Source organism: Nyctereutes procyonoides, unplaced genomic scaffold (genome assembly GCF_905146905.1).
Source record: "Nyctereutes procyonoides isolate TBG_1078 unplaced genomic scaffold, NYPRO_anot_genome, whole genome shotgun sequence".
NCBI classification, from domain to species: Eukaryota; Metazoa; Chordata; class Mammalia; order Carnivora; family Canidae; genus Nyctereutes; species Nyctereutes procyonoides.
Window position 1 is genome coordinate 2143798 of NW_026575129.1, and position 22065 is coordinate 2165862.

General features: G+C 41.7%; 1 protein-coding gene across 4 annotated transcripts in view; it reads left to right on the plus strand.

The window, feature by feature from the left end:
• The window catches only part of PDE8B (phosphodiesterase 8B), a 262117-nt gene that overhangs the window by 209648 nt on the left and 30404 nt on the right, over window positions 1–22065 (plus strand). For all 4 annotated transcript variants that reach the window (XM_055342311.1, XM_055342308.1, XM_055342310.1 and 1 more), the window contains one exon: window positions 19914–19956. In XM_055342311.1, the coding sequence (XP_055198286.1) occupies window positions 19914–19956 (43 nt within the window). The remainder of the gene's footprint in view (window positions 1–19913; window positions 19957–22065) is intronic.

Below are 22065 nucleotides of genomic sequence, written 5' to 3' on the forward strand. Positions count from 1 at the left end.
AAGAAGAAAAAGAAAGGGAAAAAAGGGTGGGGGAAGCAAACAGAAATCAAAAAGCAAAACAAAACAAAACAAAACAAAAACAAAAACAAAACCACGGGGATGTATCTTCTGATTCTGTAGACTTTAAGTCCCTTGACTTCCCCTGGAACTGGTCCGTCTAGCTGGTCTTCTGGGGGAGGGGCCTGTTGTGCTGATTTTCAGGTGTTAGCACTTGGGGGAGCTGCTCTGCCCCTGCCTGGTGCCGGGCTCAGCGGGGGTTGTTTACCCTGTGAGGCCCCAGGAGGAACAACCGCAGTGGCGGGGCCAGCTCTGGAGCCCTGGATTCAGCTCCCGCAGTAACTACTGGGCTCTCCGTCTGCAGGGCCTGGAGGCTCCGGGGCAGGGCCGCTGATCTGCTCAGCTCGGGGCAGGAGCGTCCTTGCTGCCCTGGGTCCTCCCGGCCTCTGCCTGTCCCGGGGGGAGGCCGGATCCTGGGCTGTGTCCTGGCGCCCAGTGCTCCCGGGCCTGCGCCCTTGGTTTCGCAATCCGGCTGCCCAGCCCCCTCCCCGAGTAGCCGCCCCCTGAACCCCTCCAAGCTGCTGTCGGCTGCGCAACCCCCTCCGCACCGAGCCTCTTCCTCTGCCCGAGCCCCTCCGAGCTGCTCCCGGGACACGCAGCCTGTGGAGCCTCTTCCTCTGCCGGAGCCGCCTCTGAGCTGCTCCGGGTCCAGCCGTGCACGCTGCAGCCCCTCGGAGCTCGGCGCACTCTCCCAGGGCGCAGGTGTCTGTTAGTGCCCCTGGGAACCTGAGGGCATCCCCGCCCTCCTGGGTCCTGCTCTAACTCCCTGCGAGCCCCTTTCCACCCGGGAAGATTGGTGCAGCTCCTGCTTCTCCGGGACGGGGCTCTCCTCTCCTGGGGGCACTCGTCCTGGCCTTAGCCTGGGTCCTCGCGGGGCCCCTCCCCCTCGGAGGCCTTTTGTTTCTTTATTTCTTTTTCCCGGTCTTCCTACTTTGATAGAAGCGCGAACTCTTCTCACTGTAGCATTCCAGCTTTTCTCTCTTTAAATCTCAGGCTGAATTCGTAGATTTTCAGGATGATTTGAAGGTTATCTAGGTAATTTGGTGGGGACAGGTGATTTGGGGACCCTACTCTTCCGCCATCATGCCCCTCCCTCAGCTTTTAGTTCTTTTTCTTGCCTTCTAGCACTATATAGAACTTCCATTACAGTAGGGAATAGAAAGTATAAGGCAGACGTCCTTGCTTTGTTCCTGATTCTTGGGCGGGGGGGGGGGGGGGGGCATTCATTCCTTGATCATTAGATATGATATTAACTATAATTCTTTTTGTATATAATACTGATTAGGTCAAGGAAGTCTTTCATAGTTTACTAAAGTTTTTCTTTTTTTCTTTTTTTTTATTTTTATTTATTATTTATGATAGTCACAGAGAGAGAGAGAGAGAGAGAGAGGCAGAGACACAGGCAGAGGGAGAAGCAGGCTCCATGCACCAGGAGCCCGACGTGGGATTCGATCCCGGGTCTCCAGGATCGCGCCCTGGGCCAAAGGCAGGCGCCAAACCGCTGCACCACTCAGGGATCCCAAGTTTTTCTTTTTTTAATTTGGAAGTGGATGTTGGATTTATCAATGATTTTTAAAAATCTATTGATGAAAAAATAAAAAAAGAAAGAAAGAAAGAAGAAAACTATAGATGAGTTTTTTCATTTAGTCTGTTAATATGGTGAATTATATTGATAGATTTTCAAATATTAAACTTCACTTGGGATTAACCCCACTGAATATATTATCCTTTACACACATTTGTTGGATTTGATTTCCTAAAATGTTATGAATTTTTGCATGTATATACATGTAGGGATGTTAGTTTTTCTTATGATATCTACTTTTGGAATCAATGTAATGTTGGCCTCAGAAAATAAGTGGGCAAGTTTTCCTTCCTCTTTGTTTTTGTTTAGTTTTGGTATTCATTTTTGCTTTTGGATGAGGTTGAGAGTTGGCATGATTTATCCCTTAAATGTTTCATAGAATTTATCATCTGGGCCTGAAACTTTAGGTTTCACCAGTTTTATCTGTATGTATTTGTGCATGTGCACTGTTTTTATTGATTGTTGCTTTGATCTTTATGGTTTCCTTTCTTCGCCTTACTTCAGGTTTACTCGCTGTCCTTTTTCTAGCTTAAGGTGCAAGCTAAAGTTATTTTTTAAATATTTTATTTATTTATTCATGAGAGACAGAGAGAGGCAGAGACACAGGCAGAGAGAGAAAAGCTCCCTGCAGGGAACCCAAAGCTGGACTTGATCCCAGGACCCTGGGATCACAACCTAAGCCAAAGGCAGACACTCAACCACTAAGCCACCCAGGTGCTCCTCATTCATTCATTTTAGAGAGAGGTCATGTGCCCAAATGGGGCAGGAGGAGCAGAAGGGGAGGGAGGGGACAGTATCTCAAGCAGACTCTGCATTGAGCACAGAGCCTGACTTGGGGCTCAATCTCACAACCCTGAGATCATGACCTGAGCTGAAACCAAGAGTCAGACATTTAACTGAATGAGCCACTCAGGCACCCCATCTCTCTACAATTTTTAATGGTTAATCTAGAGATTATCATATACAACCATAACCTTACCCAGTCTACTTAACCCAGTATTGTACCAATTCTTGTGAAATATGGAAAACTTATAACTGTAAAGTCCATTTACCAACTCTCTGTCCTGTCCTTTATGCTATAATTTTCATATACATTGCATCCACATATATTATAAACCCCACAAGACAGTGTTATGATTTTTTTCCTTAAACATGTTTTTTAAAATTAAGAGAAATTTTTTTCTAGTGTTTACCCAAATATTTGCTATTTCTGAGCACTGAAAATTGATCAGAAGACAGCATGAACACTTAATCTGTCCTTCCACCCTATCTCTTTTCATTTCTGTGCCCTTGGTTCCAGCACCTCCTCCCTCTGTGATAGGTCAGTGATGACTTAACTGCCTAAGGCTTCAGACTAAACTGGGCAATCACACACCTCTCACCTCTAGAATCAATCTATTTTTCTTTTCTTTTCTTTTCTTTTCTTTTCTTTTCTTTTCTTTTCTTTTCTTTCTTTCTTTTCTTTTCTTTTTTCTTTTTCTTCCTTATATGTGATCAGACAATTTTTTAAGGGTAGTTGACACACAGTGTTTTGTTAGTTTAAGGTATACAACATAGCCATTCCACAATTATATGCGTTATGCTATGCTCACAAGCGTAGCTACCATGTGTCACCATATAATAGTATTATAATACCATTGAGTATATACCTTATGCTGTACCTTTTAACCTTATTACTTATTTATTCCCTTACTGGAAGCCTGTACTTACCATTCCTCTTCACCCAATTTCCCTGTCCCTCTACCCTTTTCCTTCAGGTAACTACCAGTTTGCTCTCTGTGTTTACAGAAATATTTCTGCTTTTTTTTGTTTATTCATTTGTTCTGTTTTTAGATTCCACATACAAGTGAAATCATATGGGGTTTGTCTTTCTCTGTCAGACTTATTTTACTTAGATAGTACCCTCTAGGCCCATCCATATTGTTTCAAATGGCAAGATTTCACTCATTTTTATGACCAAATAATATTTCTGTATATGCATGTGTGTGTGTGTGTGTATGTGTGTGTGTGTATACGTACCACATCTTCTCTATCCATTCTTCTGTTGATGGCACTGAGGTTACTTCCATATCTTGAGTATTATAAATATTTCAATAAACATATGGGAACATATGTCTTTTCAGGTTAGTCTTTTTGTCGTCTTTGGGTACATACCCAGTAGTGGAATTACTGGATTCTATGGTAATTCTATTTTTAATTATTTGAGGAACCTCCATTGTTTTCCATAATAGCTGCACCAATTTACATTCCCACCAACTGTGCATGAGGATTCTCTTTCCTCCACAGCCTCACCAACACTGGTTATTTCTTATCTTTTTTGATATTAGCCATTCTAAGAGGCATGAGGCAATAGGTGCTTACATTTCCCTGATGATAATGTTAAGCATCTTTTCATGTATTTGTGGACCATCTTTATGTCTTCTTTGGAAAAAAAAAGTCTATTCAGGTCCTCTGCCCATTTTTAAGTCAGATTATCTGTTACTTTGATGTCAAACTATATAAGTTCTTTGTATTTTTTAGATATTAACCCCTTTTCAGATGCATCCTTAGCAAATACCTTCTCTCACTTACTAGGTTACTTTTTCATTTTGTTGATGTTTTCCTTTGCTGTGCAAAGGCTTTTTGTTTCAGTGTAGCCCCAGTAGTTAATTTTTGGTTTTGTTTCCCTTGTCTGAGGAGACAGATCTAGAAGCATTGCTAAGGTTGTTGTCCAGAGATTATTGCATATGTTTCACTCTTATATTTAGGTGTTTCATCCATTAGGAGTTAATTTTGTGTATTGTGTAACACAGCTGTCTAGTTTCATTCTCTTGCATGTAGCTAACCAGTGTTTCCAGCACCATTTACTGAAGAGACTTGCTTTTCCCCCAGAGTATATTCTTGCCTCCTTTGTTGTAGGGTTGGTTTTTTTTTTTTTTTTTTTTGTATTTTTTTTTATTGGAGTTCGATTTGCCAACACATAGTATAACACCCAGTGCTCATTCTGTCAAGTGCCCCCCCTCAGTACCAGTCACCCAGTCATTCCATCCCCCCACCTGCCTCCCCTAATTGGCAATATAAACATAAGTTTATTTCTGCCCTCTATATCCTGTTCCATTGATCTATGTATCTGTTTTTGTGCCAGTACCATACTGTTTTGATTTGTAACTTCGTAGCATATCTTAAAATCTGGGATTGATATGTTCAGCTTTGTTCTTCTTTTAAGATTGCTTTGGCTATTCATGGTCTTTTCTGGTTTCATACAAATTTTCACATTATTAGTTCTAGTTCTGTGAAAATTTTTTTTGATATTTTGATAGGGATTGCATTAAATCTATAGATCACTTTGGGGAGTGTGCATATTTTAACAATACTTTCCATTTATTTGTGTTATCTCCAATTTTTTTCATCAGTGTTTTATAGTTTTCAAAGTATAGGTCTTTAACCCCCTTGGTTTAGTCCTAGGTATTTTATTCTTTTTGGTGGAATTGTAAATGGAGTAGTTTTCTTCATTTATTTTTCTGCCACGTTGTTATTAGTATACAGAATGCAACAAATTTCCATCTATTAATTATGTACCCTGAAACTCAGTGAATTCATTTATTACTTTTAATAGTTTTTGGTGGAGTCTTTATTTTCTATGTAGAGTGTCATGCCATCTGCACATTGTGACACTTTGACTTATTCCTTGCTATTTGGACACCTTTTATTTCTTGTCTGATCGGTGCATAGCAGTTCCAGAGTTGAGCAAAAGTGGTAAGAGTGGACATCCTTGTCTTGTTCTTGATCTTAGAGGCAAAACTCAGTTTTTCACTATTGAGTATGGTATTAGTTGTGTTTGTCTTGTATGGCCTTTATGGTGTTGAGGGTATGTTACCTTTAAACATACATTGTTGTGAGTTTTTATCATGAATAGATGTTGGATTTTGTCAAATGCTTTTTCTGCAACTATTGAGATGATCATATGATTTTGATTTTCTCAGTGATTTTCATTTTATCACTGTGGTTGATTGATTAGCAGATATTGAACCATTTTTGCATCCTGGAATCACTCCACTTAATCCTGGTGAATGATGCTTTTAATGTTGTTGAATTCAGTTTGGTAATATTTTGTTGAGGATTTTTGCATATGTGTTAATTAGGGGTATTGGCCTATAGTTTTCTCTTTTTCTGTAGTGTCTTTGTCTGGCTTTGGCATCAGGGTATTGTTGGCTCCATAAAATGTATTTGGAAGCTTCCCTTCCTGTTCTATTTTTGGAATAGTTTGAGAAAAATAGATATTAACCCATCCAAAATGTCTGATAGAATACACCTATGGATCTGTCTTAGGATCTCTAATTCTTGAGGAATTCTTTTGTTAATGTGGACTTTTAGACATTGGGACAGTTACCAGGAGACAGACCATCCCTATCCCGGGAAACTTTCAAATAGTTGCCACATGTATGGTGATTTAGATGCTATGCCCCTGATGTGGCACTGAGGAAGCTCCAGCTGTATCTCTAGGAGTTTCTACTGATACACCTCTTGGGAGGGTGGTAGACAGGCCCCTATGGTTATACTACATTGTCTTCTCTACTGAAGCAGACCCTCTTGCAGTGGCTACTAGTTTGATATCTTGAGGAAGCCTGAGACTCCAGGGGTTCTAGTGTGAGAACCTTCTGGTGATAAAGGCCCCACACAGGTAGCCCCAGGCACGGAGGGTCAGGTGAGACAAATGGACCAGTCTGAATGATCCCAAATCGTTACCTGGACAGGACCAGAACTATAATAAAAAGTATTTAAATTTTAAGTCTGTTTGGGCTTCTAGCAGCTTTCAGACAAGAATTTTAGATACTTTTTTCTGGTACATCTTCAGCCTAGTAGTGCTGGAATGTATAGAACAGAAAAGCTAAAATAAGGGGAAATGAAACTCCATCTCTGTTTAAAGTGAGAATGACTCATGACTATATTTCACGCCATCTCTTCCCTTTGATCAGCTGTGCTCCTTGGAAGCTTCGGTGTCCTCCTGCCGTTAGTCTGTCATCACCAGACTCCACTCATAGGCACTACTAACTTGAAGGAATGGGCCAGTTACAGCCTTCTAGTAACGATGTTCCTGCTTGGGCCTGAGTGGCATTTTTATTGTGTCTGGAAGGGGAAAGGAATCTGTCCCTGCTGCATGGGATTTATATACTTTTTTAAAAATTTTGAATCCTGATTGATTCATCCATCTTGTTACTGCTTCTCAGGACTGAGGAGTGTTGTTTAACGTCTCTCTGGTGCCTTCCTTCCTAAAGGAGCATTATGCAGTCCAAATTAGGTGAAAAGTCTCATTAACTAGTTTTTAACAGGTGGCATCAGCCCTCAGACTGGCAGCTGCCAGTGACCCGGCAGTGGAGGGCTGTGCTGAGTGCCACTGGGAAGGGAAGATGGGAATGGCCCCTGGGAGCTGTGCCAGACCCTGTTGGGCATGCACCTACCCATCTGACATATGGAGACACTAAACTTGGAAGGGCCTGCCAGGTCCATCCAGCTGCGAGCTGGCCAGCGTGACTTCTACAACCTCTCCAGCTCATGAGCTGCAGCCTCTGGCTCTGGTTCTCCCCGGAAGCCACAGCATTTGGGAGGTCAAGGATGGGCACATCACTCACGACTGTTTCCCAGATTTAGGGCACTCCTGGACCTTGACTGTTTGTATATCTAGGCATCATCTGACCTAATTATACTTCATGTTTTTCTTTACAAAGAGTCACTTTTAAAACTTAGTATCCTTATGACAATTACTACCATAAAGCGGAATACCATAATCGCTAGTACTAACAGTGAATAGAGATATAATAGAGAAACCCCCTCAGTGTATTGATTTCTTGACAGCCAGGGCTGTCTGAACTGTGAGACTGAGCCCCCTTTCTTCACAAGGTGGTGGGTGTTACAGATAGCAGCACTATCCTGAGGCTTTCCCCTTGATGGACACAGAAGGCTTGGAAAAACACTGAACAGTAAATGACTTGATTATGTGATTCAAGGTGATTTGGTGTCATGTTTTGGAATGCTCTTGACCTATTTATAAGCATCCCACCCCTTGCACAGTACTGTCTTTGGCACTTCTCAACCAGTTTACTGACCTCTCTCTTGTTCTCTGACACATCTCCTGAGCCTAAAACATGACCTGGCACAGGGTATAAACACTCAGCGAACACTTAATGAATAGATGCGTTGTGACAGGACTTGTATTTTGTCCCCTGTTATACAGTAAATCATTGGAAAGCAGGGACTGTGTTCCAACCATCTTTGTCTCTTAGGCCCAATAAATATTTCTTGAGTTGAACTAGAAAGTGAGATTACAATTAGAGATGCCCTTTTTCTCCTTGGGGTGATTGTTCACAAAATGTAAACAAAGATTCTACTGAACAGCATTTTCAGAACCTCAGGACACACAGTGATAAAGCTGTTGTACTCTTCTCTCATTATTATTAATTTTTCCTTTGTGCTGTCCTGGCTTTGCTGTTGCTACCAAAGGGCCTGATTTATGAGGCAAAGGTCCTGCTGATTGCTTCTGTTTTAGGCTAATGGCAGTGCAAATGAAGCCCCTGGTGTCATTAAACATTTGAATGACTCTCTGTTGAGCACTAGTGGAACAGGAGTGGGAAAATGTGATCTTTGCAATTCCCTCATTCTCTAGACAAAATCCAGCAGGCATAACGGTTTACACATAAATGTGTTTCGCAAAAGTGCCGTCAGTCCATGACAGTTCTTTAAGAGCAAGAAACTTGAAGCAAAATGAAATTACTTTCTGAAGCTATTGATATGTTTCTCTTTGTCACTGAGCAGTGAGGGGACACAGAGTAAGTGAATGACAGCACATATGTTCAATGAATGCTTTCATGGAAATGGTTTTGTAAACTAAAATCAGTACTGAAATAATAAACTATATAAATATCCCTGAATCCAGAGTCTTGACAAACAGGGATACATCTGTGAGAGAGAAGGCAAAGGGAACCAGCATTATCTGGGTGCCCTCTATGGACTAGTCCAGTGGTTCTCAAAGAAAGGCCACTGGATCAGGAGCCACAGCCTCACAGGGAACTTAGAAACACAAATTCTCAACCCAGATCTGCTGAAACAGAGGACTTACGGGGTGGAGCCTGACAAAGTACTTTCACAAGCCTTCCAAGTGATTCTGGTAAAACAAACAAACAAACAAACAAACAAACAAACAAACAAAAAACAGCCTAGAAGGTACCAGGCTTGGTATTTTGTATATTATTTCATTCTTAGATCCTAATCTTCTTAGATCCTAAATAGTAGGCATTGATCCCCATTTACCCATTAGGAAACTGAGACTCGGTGAAGCTCATAAATTTCCCAGGTTTACACAACTAGAAACGGAGATGTTTAAACATCTGTTGGCAAGCACCTGAGATTTTTCCACTTAAATCTGTGATTCTCAAACTATAATGTTAAAACCACCTGGAGATTAACTGTAAAATTCTGTAAGATTCTGATGCAGTGGGTCTGAGAGTCGGTCGTTTGGACAAGCTCCCTGGTGTCAGCAAAGTTGGCGGTGCCCAGTGAGCTCTGAGTAAGGGGTCCCCATGTATTACAGCATGGCCCCCAGATCCACAGCGTTGGCCTCATCTAGGAACTTGTTAGAGATCCAAATTCTAGGCTCCACCCCGACCTAGTGAATCAGAAACTCTGGTGATGCCCCACACAAGCTCTTAAGGCAATTTTGATTGTTGCTAAAGTTTGAAAACCATTATCATATTTCCATATTGAGAAATTCACTATTTGCCAGGTATGAAGCAAAGTGGTACTTACAGTGTAGGTATTTGAAAGCCATTAAAAGAGAAACTGGACAAGGAAAAAAGAAAGATAAAACATAAAACCAGAATGGTACCTTGAATTAAATGTGTTTCCATTTAAAAGGAGTTATCACTGGCTATAGGAGTGCTGCTTTGTAATGGCTCTTGCAAATGCATGTTGGATATGGGGCCAGTGGGCACTAAGCCCTGAGCTAAGAAAATGTTGATTATGGGATACCAGTGACATCTGAACATACTAGATCTGGCATTGCACAGAAGAGGGATGTTTGAAGTTTTCCCAGAACATACCAAACTGTGGAGAGGAAATGTATGTGTTCTTGTTTGGCATATGCCAAATTACCACAAAACAAAACAAAACAAAACAACTTGAGATTTTTCTTTTTAATCTTGTGTCATCTGAAAAGTTCATAGGCATTATCATTTTTTAAATAAAGGTTTTATTTATTCATGAGAGAGGCAGAGACATAGGCGGGGGTGGGGGGGAAGAAAGCTTCTCACGGGGAGCTCAATGTGGGACTCGATCCCAGGACCCCAGGATCATGACCTGAGCTAAAGGCAGACACTCAACCACTGAGCCGCCAGGTACCCCTGTATGATCATTTATATCAGAACAAAGCATGTTGCTTTGGCATAAGTAATATTTTAAGGTAAAAGGGAAGAGGTGATGTTGTTGTATGGAGTACATAAGACTCATAAAATTCACTGAGGTAAAGAGATCGAGCACCAATATCAAGATTGGCACATATGCAGTCTCTCCTTTGTCTTGGTGCTACAGTCTCTTGATAACCCAGACTGGGAATACATGAAAACGGTGGCAACAGCCAGACCACGGTTTAGGAGCTGTGTATCTGTGATCGCTGAGGGTAGGGATCCAGAGTGTTGCATGGGGTATTCTGTTGCTGTTTTGGGGGAACACTGGTGTTGGTTTGCTGTTTGGGTGGGAATTTTGAGAAGTGTATTAACAAAAATAGTTTTTGAAAATAGAAGACATCTTTGATCTATGCATCAAATACTTTTAGCATCTGAGGAAATACTCATCAAAGTATTTTCAGTAGAGGAAGATGATCAAAGAAATTCTGTGTTATACCGCTCTCACTGCCCTTTTCATTACATGTAAATGAAGGGAAGGTCTCAAATTACTTTGGTTCTGTGATCATATCTCTCATCCAGCATTCAGACTGCACTGTGTCACTGAGGCGTTCAGTTTTGTCTTGAAGTTGTTGGTCAAGTATGTTCGATCTTAAAACATTTCTTAATAAGTTGACTTCAAGCTACACCAGTTTAGAGATAGTACTTGTCTTCATTGTAACCGGAGTTTGACCCCTTTTCATAATATTTGGGAGTGAGGTGACACAAAAACAACCAAATACAGGCATACTTTGGAGATATTGCAGTTCTGCTTCCAGACCACTGCAATGAAGTGAATTTCTCAAAAAAGCAAGTCAGATGAATTACTGGGTCTCCCAGGACATATAAAAATTATGTTTATAGGGCAGCCTGGGTGGTTCAGCTAAACCACTGAGCGCCTGCCTTCGGCCCAGGGCGTGATCCTGGGGTCCTGGGATCGAGTCCCACTTCGGGCTCCCTGCATGGAGCCTGCTTCCCCCTCTGCCTGTGTCTCTGTGTGTGTGTGTGTGTCTCTCGTGAGTAAATAAATAAATTTTAAGAAATTATGTTTATACTATACTGTTGTCTGTTAAGTGTGTAGTAGCATTAGTTCTAAAAAGCAATGTACATACCTTGATTTAAACATACTGTGGGGAACCCTGGGTGGCGCAGCGGTTTAGCGCCTGCCTTTGGCCCAGGGCGCAATCCTGGAGACCCGGGATCGAATCCCACGTTGGGCTCCCCCAGTGCATGGAGCCTGCTTCTCCCTCTGCCTGTGTCTCTGCTTCTCTCTCTCTCTCTGTATGACTATCATAAATAAATAAAAAAAAATTTAAACATATTTATTATTTGTGTATTTATTTAAATTTTAGGTAGTTAACAAACAGTGCAATATTGATTTCTAGAGCAGAATCCAGTGATTCATCACTTAGAGTGTTCATCCTAACAAATGCCCTCCTTAATACACAGCACCCATCCAGCCTATCCCCAACCCACCTCCCTCCATCACCTCTCAGTTTGTTTCTATTGTTAAGAGTCTCTTAGGGCTTGATTCCCTCCCTCCTTTTTTTCTGTAACCCCTTCCCATATGACCATCTGTTTTCTTTCTTAAATTCCACATAGGAGTGAAGGGATAGGGTATTTCTCTTTAACTGACTTATTTCACTTAGCACAATAGACTTCAGCTCCATCCACATCGCTGCAAATGGCAAGATTTCATTCTTTTTTTTTAATAAATTAATTTTTATTGGTGTTCAATTTACCAACATACAGAATAACACCCAGCGCTCATCCCGTCAAGTGTCCCCCTCAGTGCCCGTCACCCTTTCACCCCCACCCCCCGCCCTCCTCCCCTTCCACCACCCCTAGTTCATTTCCCAGAGTTAGGAGTCTATGTTCTGTCTCCCTTTCTGATATTTCCCGCACATTTCTTCTCCCTTCCCTTATATTCCCTTTCACTATTATTCATATTCCCCAAATGAATGAGAACATACACTGTTCTTCTCCGATTGACTTACTTCACTCAGCATAATACCCTCCAGTTCCATCCACGTCGAAGCAAATGGTGGGTATTTGTCGTTTCTAATGGCTGAGTAATATTCCATTGTATACATAGACCACATCTTCTTTATCCATTCACAAGATTTCATTCTTTTTGATGACTGATTAATATTATATTGTATATATATAGCACATCTTTTTTATCTATTCATCAGTCAAAGGATATTTGAGCTCTCTTCATAGTTTGGCTATTGAGGATAATGCTGCTATAAACATCAGGGTGCATGTATTCCTCCAAATTAGTATTTTTGTATCCTTTGGGTAAATATCTAGCAATACAATTGCTAGACCATAGTGTAGTTCTATTTTTAACTTTTTCAGGAAGCTCCATACTGTTTTCCATAGTGGCTGCACCAGTTTTCGTTCCTACCAGCAGTGCAAGAGGGTTCCCCTTTCTCTGCATCCTCCCACCTGTTGTGTCTTATATTGTTAATTTTAGCCATCCTGACATGTGCGAGATGAGCTATTTCTTAGCCATCTGGATGTCTTTTTTTGAAAAAGTATCTATTCGTATCTTCTGCCCATTTTTTAACTGGGTTGTTTTTGAGGTGTTGAGTTTGATAAGTTCTTTATGTGTTTGGATACTAACCCTTTATCAGATGTGTCATTTGCAAGTATCTTCTCCAATTCCATAAGCGTCTTTTAGTTCTGTTTGTTTCTTTTGCTCTGCAGAAGCTTTTTATCTTGATGAAGTCCCAAAAATTCATTTTTGCTGCTGTTTCCCTTGCCTTTGGTAATGTGTCTAATAAGTTGCTACGGCCGAGGTCAGAGAGGTTTCTGCCTATGTTGTCTGGGATTTTGATGGCTTCCTGTCACACATCAAGGTCTTTCATTTGTAAAAATACATTATTGCTGTGAAAAATGCTAACCATACACTGAGCTTTCAGTGAATTGTAATTTTTTTGCTTGTATCCAGGCCACTAAAACTTTCTCCATGTCAGCAGTAAGGCTGTTTTACTGTATTATTTGTGTGTTCACTGGAGAAGCACTCTTCATTTTCTTCACAAACTTTTCCACGGTGGTCACAGCTTGGCTACCTGTTATGTGCAAGAGGCCTAGCTCTCTCAGCCTTTCTCGGCCTTAAACAGCCTTCCTCACTAAGCTTAATCATTTCTAGCTTTTGATTTAAAGTGAGGGACATGCGACTCTTCCTTTTACTTGAACCCTGAGAGACCATGGTAGGGTTATTAATTGGCCTAATTTCAACATTATTGTGTCTCAGGGCACAGGGAGGCTTGATGATGGAGAGAGGGATGGGGCAACAGCCAGTCAGCAGAGCATGTAACATTTGTTGATTAAGTTCGCCATCTTACATGCATCTGGTCATGGCACCCAAAAAACAATTACAGTAGTAACATCAAAGATCACAGATTACCATAAAAAATACTGTAGTAATGAAAATGCTTGAAATATTGCAGGAATTACCAAAATTGGACACAGAGACATGAAGTGAGCAAGTGGCATTGGAAAAATGACTTTGTTGACAGACTTTGTTGACATAGGGTTCCTAGAAACCTCCAATTTGTTAAAATGCAAAAACCAAAAAATCGGCGATATCTGCATAGTGCAATGAAGAGAAGCACGATAAAACAGGTTATGTCTGTACAGCCTGAGCTTGACAACTTTGGTCAGAATCTTCTTCCATCAAAGCCAGCACTCTTCTATATAATCAAGAAATATTTCAAACTCACTTTTCATTTCATTATAAATGTGTATGGATATGGACAATTTTTTTTTAAATACCATGTTTACTTCTCCACTGAATATGTTAGAAATGTAACAAGGAATGGCTCAGAGGTGCAGGGCTCTCAGCCCAGGGAGCTCAGGGAATGGCATTGAGGTATGCCTCAATTTCTCACCACCACACCAACTCCTTTTGCCTGTCATAGATTTGGCAATGTCGGGGAATATGGATATAATTTTTAGTAAATGCTCTATTTGTTTAAAAAAATGGACAATTTTTTATTGTTATTTTACCATGAAACACTTTGCTATTTAATGTCTTTAGTGACATCAGTGTTAAGTATAATTACCAAAGACCAATATGGTGGCCAAATCATTAAGTATGTCCACCACAGCCTATAAGATAAAGAACCTGCTTAATCTGATTCTCTTAGGGACCCAAATTTATTGTGCTTCTATGAGCTACGTACCGTGTTAGCACTGAGCATACAAAGGTAATCCAAATAAGATGCAGCTTCTTCTTAAATGAAACTTATAATTTGAAGGGAAAACAGACAATCACATGAATACAAAGTTATGAATTGTAGAAGATGCAGTAAAGGTAAAGTCCATGGAGAATATGTGGCAGAGGGACTTGACCTCATGAGGGACTGGAGTGGGCTGGAAACATCTGGGAAGGCTTCCCTGTGGAAATTGCCTTTTGGTGAAGATCTAGGAAGCAAGGAGGCAAAGGGAAGAGAGTGGATTTGGAAATTCCTCCTTGGCAGAGGAGTCACATGTGTAAAGACTCTGGTAGTAAAGAGCCCAGGGAAACGAGAGAGAGGAATGGAGGCCAGTGTGGCCTGCAAGAGGCGAGCCCAGGAGAGCAGCAGGGGCCAGGCCACAACGCAAAGCCCATGCCAGGCTGGCCCACCAGGCTGGCCCTAAGACCACTGGGAAGTGGGAGTTTTAAGCAGCGGGATGACAGGATTAAATGTAGCTTTTCAAGGTTACACTGGTTGAAGACTTGAGAATGGGCTGGGCCGGGAGAGGGTGGCTGAGGCCAGGGGAGAGCTGCGGGCCCTGTGCACTGGCCGCAGAGGGAAGGAGGGTGGCCGTCCCGGAGCTATTGAGAAGGGAGATTTCACCGTATTTGATGAGGGAAAAAGACACATCAGAGATGACCTGCAGGCTTAAATACTGGGCTATCTGCTGATTTTAATTGAGACTGATGCCTTTTAGGACTTGGTTGTTCCTTAATGACAAAAAGCAGCTTTGGACATTTCTACCAAATGCTGGTCACATTTCGGGGCGGGGGGCAGGGATTCTGAAATGAAAGTTGGAGGAGTTATTTAGTATTTATTTGCTTACTTGCTTATTACTGTACTGATCCTAGCCTTGACTCATTTTAACCGCTAAAAAGTCTTACAGCTTTTCAGTTTTAAAGAGTTAAACAGGGCAGCCCAGGTGGTGCGGCGGTTTAGCGCCACCTTCAGTCCACGGCCTGATCTGGGGGCCCGGGGTCGAGTCCCACGTTGGGCTCCGTGCATGGAGCCTGCTTCTCCCTCCGCCTGTGTCTCTGCCTCTCTCTCTCTGTCTCTCTCATTAATAAATAAATAAACAAACAAACAAACAAATAAATATATAAATCTATCTTTAAAAAATAAAATAAAAAGCTAAACATACTGTATTAAGAGTATTGTTTACGTATAATTATTTCTCAGGTTTTTCTCCCATAAGATGTCAGAGAATTTAGGTTCATTTATAATCATATAATTCATAAAATCAGTCAGTGAAATCATTAAAATCAATCTATTTAGTAGTTCACTGGGTAGGTCTATGCTTCTAAGACAGCTACTATTTACAATTGACTAGTTATGGTTTAAGTGGAACATCATTTTGATGCCCAGGCTCATGGTAGGTAGGGAGCCCTGGAGACCATGGCCTGTAATACACCTTGCCCAATTTCAAGTTTTTCTCGATCTCCTTCATTCTATTATTTCTGCAGATTTAAAAAGTATAGTTCAGACTTGCAATTTTTAGCTATGAACCCATATTCTCAGTTGAATGTATAATCTCCTCACATTTTATTCTGAAATTTTTCAAACCTATAGAAGAGTTAGAAGAACTGTAAGGAGATATACATGGAGCCACCACGTATGTTCTGTAATTATCAATTTGCTTGATCATCAATCTGTCCATCTACCCTTGATTTATTCATCAATCCATCTTATTCTTTGATAGATTTTAAACTAAGTTGTAAATCTCAGGACATTTCACCTCTTGGTACTTTGTCACATGTATTATTAACTAGAGTTTAGTATTTGTTTCCAGGTTTTTTTTCATTTTTTAGGTGAAAATTATACATAGAGAAACGTACAACTCTTAAGTATAGCATTCCTTAGGTTTTGACAAGGGCATATACCTCTGTAACCCAGGCCCCGTCAAGGTCTCAAATCCACTATCACAGAAGTGCTCTCCTGGCCTTGCCGGTGTTCCCTGCCTCTGCTCCAACCTCTCCCACTCCTAAAGGGAACACTGTTCTGAATACTTAACTGTCAATGAGTTTTGCCTGTCTTAGAGTTGTGTACAGTGTCTACACTCTTATGCTTGGCTTCTTTGACTCGTCACCATGTTTTGAGAGGCATCTATGTTGTATATATCAGTAACTTTTTCCTTTTTTCTTTTTATTGCTGAATAGTATTCCATTGCATCAGTTGACCACAGTTAATTTTCCTCATTGATGAACATCTGGGGGTTTTCCAGTTTTAGGCTCTTTTGAATAGTCTTTTTATGAACAATATATGCTTTTGTTTGTTTTGGGTAAACACTTGGGAGTTGAACTACAGGCTGAGGAGGGTCCTAGGGTTAGGTATATGTTTAATTTTATAAGAAACTGCCACCCCTGTTTTCAGAGAGATTATACAAGCTTCTGTTCTCTCCAGCACTGTATGAGAGTTCCATTTGTTCCACAGCCTTGACAAAAGCTCTTAGTTTTAGATACTGTGGTGGGTGTGTGGAGAAAATAAAATTTTTAAATGGTTATTCCTGATGAGGAAAACAATCAGATGACCCTGAAATCTCTCTCCCACACACATACACACAAAATCTAGAATTTGTAGTGCCTTTTAGAGCCAAGCACAATCAAATTTTTGTAAACAAAGCATTTAGCACAAGGACAGCATCACATTTGTGGGAACCTATAACATTTTAAATAAAGGTTTAAAATTATGTGTTCTTCCCCAAAAAACAAGGTGTAAGCTTCCAAGGACTTGCTAAGAAATCCCAGCTTTGAGCTCTGGCAAGAGCCGTGTGGGCCAAGGCCAGCAGTATTCACGCTGTAGTAACTTAGCACTAAGGCTTTGGGTTTCCTGGGGACACACACAGCAGAATTCCCAGTCATTACTTCTGTGGACACGTTTTACACTTTAGGCTTGCTTTCACAAGAGGAAAACCAGATAAAAACAGTCCACAGACAGTGCTTGATACGGGGACATTGAATTATGCTTTGCTTTGGCTTACATGTCACAGAAACTGGCGAGAGCAGAGATTCAGGCCTTCCCCATAATTTCAGAGGAGACGGTATTTTGAACAGCTGGCCTGCTCGCACACAGAGAATGGTGTCCTGAGACCCCAGTTAAACAGGCCTGGACCCAGAGCTTCCTTTCCAGGTCCCCCTGTAGGGAGCGGCATGACAGAGGGGAAGGGGGTTTAGAGCCAGATGACCATGGTTGGGAATTGGACGCTGTGGGTACCTGGGGGGGGGGGGCTCGGGCACGGACACCTCAGCTCCCTGTCAGAGGCTCAGGGGCACCCTCCTGCCTAGACCGACTGTAGCTGTGGGGGTGCCAGCAGGTGCCAGACAGGTGGGGGACTGCTGCTGTGGTCGTGGTCACAGTACAGCCTCAGGCCCAGGTTCCCTACCTGCCTGCCTCCCTGAAAACAGCAGCTAGGGAGCAGCTCCCCCCCACTGACCTTGTCAGTGTCAGCGCAGGTGGGAAATGTGGGAACTCAGTCCCAGGGGAAGCACTCCAGCCAAGTTATGCCTGGGAGTTCAGGCTCCGGGACCAAAGTTGGAATGCCTAAAGAATTGGTTCCTGTGAGCGAATGTTCAGGTGTAAAAGGGACCGGGAGGGGCGGTGGTCGGAAGAGGGTGGCAGAACCCTGGGCCCAGGCCCCGAAGAATGGTGGGCAGAGGATGGGGAAGGGGGCCTGGTGCGGGGCCCGGCGGCAGGTGCGGGCAGAGCCTCGGCTTGAAAGCAAGCGACATCGGGGAGTGCTCCCAGGCTTTGTTCCTGTCCCTTGGAGCGTCGGTCAGAGGCTGATGAGCCACCTCGGGGCAGTGGTCGTGCACCTGGTAGTGCGTCCAGCTCCAGAAGCGCCGAAATCTGCGTCCTGGGGGAGAAATCTCGGCAGATGGGAAGTTCCCTCAGCAGACCGCCCCCCCCGGGCCTCGTCTCCCCCCTGCCCTCTCCTTCCCCGGGACCAGGGTGCCCCGGCCCCAAAGGCAGGGCTGGGCCTGCATCCATGGGCTTGCCTTCAGCGGCTCCATCTGGACAGAACACAAAACCTGAGCCGACCTCGTAGGAGCTGTGCAGGTCATTCAGCTCACCTGTGATGGTCAACAAAAGAGGAGATGGGCTGTTTTGGGTAATCAGGAAAGTTGTAGGGACCGTGTTCCTGAAGGAGAGAGGGACTGTGATTCAGAGAAACAAGCTGAGTATGTAAAGATCATACTTGCCTTTGAGCTAAAGCTTATTGAGTAACAATTTGCAAGACAAAAGTATTCACTTGGTATGTATAAAAAATCACGCTGCACTCAGTACCTTTAAGCAAATGGTCTTTATGTATAAAGGAAAAACATAAAGCAGTTATTCACAGAAGAAATAACAAGGTCCTGGAGTTATGGGATAAATGTATCACAGCCCTTAGTCACATTTTGACCGAGAGCTCACGTGGGCTGGCTGTGTAATTATTTCTGTAATTATGTGGACCAGACTAGGTGGAGTGATTCATAGAACCCCCCTCCTTTCTTTTTACACTTCAGTTTTATGTGGTTATTTTTCAATGGTTCATCAAGCCAGAACATTGTACCTGTTATCTGATCTATGGGGAACTTCTGGCACTTACAGTTGGTCCTGCTAAACCATAGCATTCTTCCTTCAGAGTTGTCTCATTTTTCTTTTTTTTATTTATTTATGATAGTCACACACAGAGAGAGAGAGAGAGGCAGAGACACAGGAAGAGGGAGAAGCAGGCTCCATGCACCGGGAGCCCGATGTGGGATTCGATCCCGGGTCTCCAGGATCGCGCCCTGGGCCAAAGGCAGGCGCCAAACCGCTGCGCCACCCAGGGATCCCTGTCTCGTTTTTCAAATTAACTTATCCCACTCATTGAGTAGGTACAAAGACTTGATTGTCCAAGTAAACTAGAAACAGATGATTTAGCAGCGTGATTATAGATGTGCTATAGCTAGATGTACCCCAGTAACAGTGTCTTAATTATAAACAGAAAAAAATCAATATCCCAAAGCATGTTTATTATTTCCTAGTATTAATGACTTGATCATTTGACAGATATTTATTGAGTTAGCATAAAATCATTAGGACACAAAAAAATTTGGTAAGAAGGAACTAGGTGTTAAGCTGCATAAATTCAGATCTCATTGTGAATAAACATTTTGTAAATCAACTGTATTGTTGAGGAGCATTTGAAGAACTTTTTAGAGAGGTTTTTAAAAACCCTCGGTTTAAGTTCAGAGTACTTTAATACTACAGAAAAATTTCTAACATGCCTGAAATATAAGTAGATTACATATTAGCCTTATAAAAAATTTTGTTATAGCTTTTTATCTTTCTGCATTTCTGCAGTGGTCCAAATGGAAACAGCTGGGGGGAGGGGTAGATGCCCTTGTTAGGAAGTACATCCCTTGGGCATCCCCTTGCTCTCAGGCCCGGCCATTCTATGTGTCTGATTGTAATAGTGCATTCGTTGTATTATCACTTGGTGTACATCTTTCATCTGTTCATATTATCTGTGTAACTTCTCGATGTCTTAAATCTTCAGGCTTTTTAATGAAATTGTTTGGCTGGAAATGTAGCTAATACCATATTTTAAATTTCTTTCTCTTGTTTCACCAAACTTTTGAACAACTTTAGCTTCACAAGGTTCATCGTGATTCAGCAGACAATTCTCAGACAGGTGAGAATACTTCAATTTCACTCTTACACACTCCGGTGGCATTTGTGGGTTCAAGTCTGTAAATTACTCAGAAAAAGTTGAGATTGACACTCACCACCCCAGAATTTGGATCACTAAAATTTGAGCACTGATACTGGAAGGCTGGAGAGCCAGAATAAAAGCAAAATCGCTTCAAAAGTCTGGAATCTTGATTCATGGCAACCTTTTCTACTGAATGCCTTCCCCATCCTGGTTTTGTTTTGCTGGCTAGAGACCTTGGAGCACCGATAAACCCAAAAGAGAGAGTGGCCCAGAAGTCCAGGGGAGCTCTGGTGACAGTAGTAGCTCTTGGTGACAGTATGATGAGCAAGGGCGGAATGCCCTGCCTGGAGGTCACTGAGGCACCGTTTCAGCGCCCACTCCCTTGCTTTGTATCTTGGGCAGTACTCTGACCGTTCGTGTCCTCTACCCTCAAATGAGGCCGAGACCAGATGACTACTGCATTTGAAAGGTTAGGAGTTCTCTGATCATTAGAAGGAAAAATCAGTCTGCTCTCAAAGATTTAAAATTCTTCCTCCTGCATACACGTTAGTGGTTTTCCCCACAGCTAATGCATAAAGTTAGACCCTGGGCTACATATTTAGTCCCTCTCCTTGTTTCTGGGATGGTCCGTATTTTAGCCTACTCAGGCCTAATTTGATCCTTCTGAGTTTCAGTTTCTTTGTTTGTAAAATGAATTAACAAAGTCCATCTCATTGTTATGAAGCCTACAGGAGGAAGTTTACCTAATATCCATTAGTAACCTGACATTTAATCCTTGGGTGTCGTCCTCCCATTCCCCTCTCCTTGTCCTTCCTCTGCCCTTGCCTCTCTCCCTCCCTCTGGGTGTGTGTTTCACTCTGTCTCCGTGTCTCTCTCTCTCTCTCTCTCTCTGATGTTTTAGTTTATTTCTTGTAACACAGCAAGAGTATCATTTTAGCTAACTTAGGAGCTTCTGGATGGCAAAAACTGTTGCTAGCATTTTCACATCCTTTACGGTGGCTGGCATTGCCTTGCACATAACAGACTCAATAAAAATGCTCATGGAACATGGATAAGTTGAAATTATCCCATCTTAGAAAACATAGGCTCTGCCATTTGACCAGCTCTTTGACTTTGAGCTGTGTAATCTCTCCAAGTTCCCATTTTCTCAGTGGTAAAATGAAGGTCACACTACATAGCTTTCAGAATTGCTGTAATGATCATATAAGGTAACTTCTATACTGAAACACTGAAACACACTGGTGCAGAGTAGGTGCTCAGTAAATGTTAGCTGTTTCTTTAAAAATTTGTTGACACTATATCCCTTTTTGCCATTGAATAAATTTATTTAAATTTCCTTTATCCTTATTTTCTCTGGTTTTTAAATTCATTCCATGAACATCTGTTGGGAGAATGAACGATGAATTATTTGAATTTAATGGCCTTTATTGAAGAATAATTTCTCCAAGCTTTTAATAATTTCCATTGCTTATATTCTCTTAGTTTTAGCTAAGATAAAATCATGAAAAATAAGTATTAGATATTTTTGAATAATTTCTAGTAAATGATTTAGAATTCAGCCAGCTAGCCATGGTTACAGCCATGAGACTAACTAACTTCACGACCTTAGTTTTATTTGGAAACTTAAATTTTGAGGAATTCTTGATTTTTTAAATCTTGAATATAATCTTAAATCTTTATTAAGTTAGACAACTTATTATGTGGTAAATGAGTGTTAGGAATGTGTGATTATTAAATCCCTGAACAGGACTTAAAGGAATGTCTTGCAAGTAATAACTGTGACTTTTTCAGGGTTTGAAAGATGCCATATAATCCTAACCATGTCATTTAAAGCACTGCCACACATAGAGACCTTTATAAATATTGAAACTCCTATCCAAGGTCAGGAAAATCACCAATATAGAATCTGGAAGACAAAATGAGGCAAAGGGACAGTGTAAATATTTTAAGTTACATCATTTAAGACAAGGCTGTATAGTTATGGTGATTGGAGCAGCTTCATAATAGTTCTGCTTTTTTACTTTATGCTGTATAAATAGGATTCAAGTTTACTTATTGATTTAAGTTTTTAAAATTGAACCAGATTTT